General features: G+C 45.8%; 1 protein-coding gene across 1 annotated transcript; it reads left to right on the forward strand.

The window, feature by feature from the left end:
- The first annotated feature begins 2,311 nt into the window (after positions 1–2,311).
- LOC109433658 (paraplegin) lies at positions 2,312–4,981 on the forward strand. Its single transcript, XM_019710114.3, has 3 exons — positions 2,312–3,312; positions 3,376–4,506; positions 4,566–4,981. The coding sequence occupies exons 1-3, from the start codon at positions 2,491–2,493 to the stop codon at positions 4,917–4,919; spliced, it is 2,307 nt and encodes a 768-aa protein (XP_019565659.3). The 5' UTR covers positions 2,312–2,490; the 3' UTR covers positions 4,920–4,981.
- Positions 4,982–5,521: the final 540 nt, after the last annotated feature.

Consider the following 5,521-nt stretch of genomic DNA (forward strand, 5'->3'; position numbering starts at 1 on the left):
ACAAGAGTTTTGCGCTAATTTGTGCAAAAGATTTTAGACATTAAATAAAAGTAATTTACTCTGCACAAATTATGTGGAAACATTATTAGCGTGCAACACGTACGGTCTTTTCCCGCCATCCGGCTGGAAGACGACCGTGGTGACAGTTGTTGGTCGCAACGCACATGTGAAGCAGCGATTGGAGCGATTGTTTGTGGTGTCGTCAGACGACTGGCTAAGACCGGTCACGGTCCATCTCGCCAGATTGGAGCGATTGAATACGAACGTCGCTAACGCCATCTGTTCGCTGATTGCCACTTGGCAATTTGTGGCGGCCATGTTTTTTACACAAGCTGCTGAGTCAAACTTGAACGTCTGTCTGCGCTAGCAGGTTATTGTTTTCAACAAAATTATAAATAACAAATTACAAATACACAGGAATTTTATGGAAACTAACAATATGTTAAATGAAAGCTTTGAAGAACCAGACAGCCAAAATAACTAGCTAATGTCAAAACTGATTAACTTAGTAGATATATCATTTTTGTCGTTTTTACACCATAACCATGAATACCAAGTACTTCGGAGCTAATTTAATTGACTGATTTAGACAAAGTGTATCTCCCTGATTTTCTTACCCATTTGTTAATCGATTCAAGATCTTTTAGCAGTTAATAAAAGATACAAAATTCCAGAATATGTAAGCTATTTTTTAAACATTCCATACAAGACTCTAGGAAGTGTCTGGCATTTCTGGTAGTTTAGTCCATGGTCCATGATGCTATTTTGGAAACCAATCCACTAGATGCCAAATCCACAATATTTTCTTGAACTTTTGGTCAATTCCACAAAACAAATATGTTAAATACAAATAATACAACAATAATTTTAATAAGTGTAAGAAGGGTTCTGTTCACCATAGGTGGATTAAATCGGGTTTTTTTTTTCCTTTTTTTTACCCTGGGTTTCAACCAAATGTTTGTAGTTAAGAGAAAAAACAACAGCAGATTTTCGAGTGTGCGCGTGTGCGCCTTTCTTCTTTGAAAAAAAAATTAATTGATGAATACATTATTAACTTTTTGAGTGGATTTTTTGATGTTCCAACCTTAACATTTTCAATATTCTATTTGTTGGATGACACTTCTTGTAGATACCGCAAGGGTTGCGGAGGTGTAATATCACAGAAGCCAAATTAGTACGTTTCTCGTAGCAGATCAGGACACAGGAGTCATCAGTGAGCTGAAAGTATAATCAATGAATATTGTTTTCATTATTAGTTTAAAAGTTCTATTCATTCAGTTACTCACCATAAATACTTTCCTTTCGAATGAAAAAAAAAACAGCCCAACGCACGTATGAAAAAAAATATGTCCGACTGTTTGAAGCAGAACCGAGTTTTCGGTTAAAAAATCCGGCGTGAAGTTCACCCCACTGACGTTTGGCAACATTGAGTGTAGTACCGAGTTTTCTCTGTTTTCGGTTACCGAACTGGAAAACATCGATGATTTACCGTACTTATCGGTTCAAAAAACATGACATTCAATCAATTTCGTCTAACTATTACCGAAAACTCGGTTCCATTTCAAAACATTGCGACTGAAAGCATGTTTTGAACCGATTTTTTCGGTTTCTTGTTGAATACCGATGACACTCGGTTGAAAATTGAATCGAATTCGGTTTTATTTTCTAAGTGTGTTGACCATGAATTTACTCAGATCAGTGAAAAAGTTAGATACGTCGAATTAAAAAAAATTATGCTTGAAATAGCAATAAACAAGTGGGTGTAGGTTCAGTGGATGACCATTTTGTCGAATTAAAAGTTTACCCCGGTAATTCGACAACAGTCTCTGTCTAGCGGGTTTTACGGTAAAATGTATTGTCCTTCACGCTTAGATCAGTTTACCTTTTTTCCAAAAAGTGCACAACCGCAAATATGCGTAAATGATACTCAAATATAGGTTAACAAAACTCAAATATGGGTAATGTGGACACAAATATGAGTAATTGTAACCCAAATATGGGTTAATATTACCTATAAATGAGGTTGTGCACTTTTCCAAAATATGAGTTTTATTTACCCATATTTGCGTAAAGTTTACGCAAATTTGCATAAAATTTACCCATATTTTAGAAAAATAGGTAAACTGATCTTAGCGTGTTGGCTCCTTTCCAGGTTTTCACTCACCATTTTGCAGCCCATTCTTCAAACACCTTGAGTAATAGAACCTGGAAAAGCTTTTGCTCGCCCCTCGGTGCTTATGCTGCAAGGGTCCTCCATTTGCCTGATTGATGATGACAGTCATCATCAAAACAGACACCTCACCTGTCATCATCGTAAAGTTTGCGGAGAATTTCATAACAGTGCGCGAGTGCGAGTTGTGCATGAGATGGTTTATTTTCTTGGCGAAATTTATTTGCAATTTTGATTCTAGTTAACAAAAGTGGAACAGTGAATAATCCCAAAAGGCTAGAGAACACTATGACCTTTGGATCAACCTCCCAAATCAAACAATGTTGAGACTAGCGTTGGTAAAACCTTCGCTCACCGGGCGGCTCTTCGGCTCGCTCCGAAGCATTTCTTCGTCCGGGAGCAACCTCATTAGTCAGCCTGGTGTGATCAAATCCGATGCCAAGCCCCGTCCCCAACAACTGAATAACCACAGCCTACGTCAGCTGAACGAAGAATACCGTGCGGTCCTCCGGTTGCTATCCCGTTCCTATGGAGTTCCGCAACATATACTGAGTCGCAGTTTGCACAGTTCCGTGCAAAAATTTCAGCAAAACCGGGACGAAGGCAGTTCATCCGGCAATTCCGGACAAGGCGGTGACGGGAAAAAGCCCAAGAATGACGACGACAAGGAGAAGATGATGTCGCTGGTGACGAAAACCCTATTCTGGATGGTCACCGTCTATATGCTGGTCGGATTCCTGACGATGGTCGTTCCGAACAAGAACCGTCCGGAGACGACCACCCGGTACGTCAGCTGGCACGAGTTCGTGCACCACATGCTGGCGGTGGGCGAAGTCAAGGAGGTGGTCGTTCATCCGGACATGGAAATGGTCACGATTCTGCTGCACGATGGGGCGGTTATTAAAGGTCGGAGGGCCCATTCGAACATCTTCCACATGGCTGTGGCCGATGTGAACAAGTTCGAGGAAAAGCTGAGACAGGTGGAGAAACGGCTGGGCATCAAGGACGGGGTTTCGGTGCAGTTCGAACGGAGCGGGGACGTTAGCGGGCGGATTTTGTTCACGCTGATTGCGACCGGGGTGATCATTGCGCTGCTGAGCCGGATGCGCGGCATCCGGGGGCCGATCAGTATGGATTCGTTTGTAAGTTTTTGACCTTCCAATAGCTATGAATGCTCACAATGAATCATTCCATCTATTTTTCAGACTCAAATGGGCCGCGCCAAGTTCACCCTGGTGGACCCCGTCGAGGGAGGTCGCGGCGTATACTTCAAGGACGTTGCCGGCCTGCAGGAAGCCAAGCAGGAGGTGATGGAATTCGTTGACTACCTGAAGGCTCCGGAACGCTACCAGCGGCTGGGAGCCAAGGTTCCGAAGGGTGCACTTTTGTTGGGACCCCCTGGTTGCGGTAAAACTCTGCTGGCCAAGGCGGTGGCAACGGAGGCGGCCGTTCCGTTCCTCAGCATGAACGGATCGGAGTTTATAGAGATGATCGGCGGATTGGGAGCGGCTCGCGTGAGGGATCTGTTCAAGGAGGCCAGGAAGCGTTCGCCTTGTATCATCTATATCGACGAAATCGACGCGATTGGCCGGCAACGCGACGGAGGTGGAAGCTTCGGTGGTGTTAGTTCCGGAGAATCGGAGCAAACGCTGAATCAGCTGCTGGTCGAAATGGACGGAATGGCTTCCAAGGAGGGAGTTCTGATGTTGGCCAGTACTAACCGGGCGGACATTTTGGATAAGGCCTTGCTTCGTCCGGGACGTTTCGATCGTCACATACTGATAGATTTACCGAACCTTACGGAACGGAAGGAGATCTTCGAAAAACATCTATCCGGAATCGCCTTGGAAGCCTCTCCGGATAAATACTCCGCTCGTTTGGCAACACTGACACCAGGATTTTCCGGCGCGGACATTGCCAACGTGTGCAATGAGGCGGCTCTGCACGCGGCCCGATCTAGTCAGAAGACGGTCATGACCAAGAACCTGGAATACGCCGTCGAACGGTTGGTGGGCGGAACGGAGAAGCGTTCCCATGCACTGTCCCCAGTCGAACGAAGAGTCATAGCGTTCCACGAGTCTGGTCACGCTCTGGTTGGGTGGCTGTTGCCCAACTCTGATGTGTTGCTTAAGGTGACCATCGTTCCGAGGACCAGCTTGGCCCTGGGATTCGCACAGTACACTCCGAAGGAACAGAAGCTTTATACTAAGGAGCAACTGTTCGATAAGATGTGTATGGCTCTTGGTGGACGTGCTGCGGAGAACATCACGTTTAACCGGATCACAACGGGGGCGCAGAATGATTTGGAAAAGGTCACCAAGATGGCGTATGCGCAGGTTTGTAAAAAAAACTACCACATATTGAACGTCTTAATTCACTTACCGCACTCTTTCAGATCAAGGTGTTCGGCATGAGCAGCACGATCGGTCCGATTTCCTTCTCGGAAGAGTCCGAATCCGATCCGTACGCCGGAAAGCCGTACTCGAAGCATATGGCCAATCTGTTCGATGTGGAGGCCCGCCGGATGATTACCGAGGCGTACGAGAAAACCGAGCAAATCCTACGGGACAACGGCGACAAGTTGCGCACGCTGGCCGAAGCCCTGCTGGAAAAGGAAACCCTGAACTACGACCAGGTGGTGGAGCTTATTGGGCCACCGTTGTACGACGATGCCAAGCGGAAGATCGAACCGGTCGAATTTGAAGATAGCCTGAAGAAGCTGGCGAATGGCGGGGAGGAGCCCAAGTGAACGTGGGGTGCAAATTGACTTGTTGATTATGTTGAATAAATTGATGCAAATTATTAGGATGATTTAAAATGGTGATTTTGCTTCTCACATTCCGAACCAATTATGAGTGTGCGATCTATCTGTTTCGGCGGAAAAAGGGAAGTGGCCCCCGGGGGAAACCAGGAAGCAAGAGTGTTCGATCAGCGAGTTCCGTTCAGTAGTGCGTGGAGAAACTGAAGGGCCATGACTAGTACGCGGCGTGGGTGCATGGAATGCGGATGGTGATGATTAGAGAGGGAACCAGGCGAGCTGTGAATTCCCCAGACGACGTGCAGACTAACGAGGATTTGTCGGACCGTGCCTTGGCAACAATTTGTGCCAGTAACTAGGTATAATTACCAGCACAATATAGCCGAGGCGGTAAACGCACGGGTATTTAGCATGACCATGCTGAGGGTGACGGGTTCGATTCCCGGTCGGTCCAGGATCTTTTCGTAAAGGAAATTTCCTTGACTTCCTTGGGCATAGAGTATCTTCGTGCCTGCCACACGATATACGCATGCAAAATGGTCATTGGCAGAGGAAGCTCTCAGTTAATAACTGTGGAAGTGCTCATAGAACAC

Source organism: Aedes albopictus, chromosome 1 (assembly GCF_035046485.1).
Source record: "Aedes albopictus strain Foshan chromosome 1, AalbF5, whole genome shotgun sequence".
NCBI lineage: Eukaryota > Metazoa > Arthropoda > Insecta > Diptera > Culicidae > Aedes > Aedes albopictus.

Bases quoted from the DNA above. Each gene is read 5' to 3' on its own strand.
- LOC109433658 (XM_019710114.3), top strand. From the start codon at position 2,491: ATGTTGAGACTAGCGTTGGTAAAACCTTCGCTCACCGGGCGGCTCTTC. The intron at 3,313-3,375 runs GTAAGTTTTTGA...TCTATTTTTCAG, and splicing joins CGATCAGTATGGATTCGTTT to ACTCAAATGGGCCGCGCCAA. The intron at 4,507-4,565 runs GTTTGTAAAAAA...GCACTCTTTCAG, and splicing joins CCAAGATGGCGTATGCGCAG to ATCAAGGTGTTCGGCATGAG.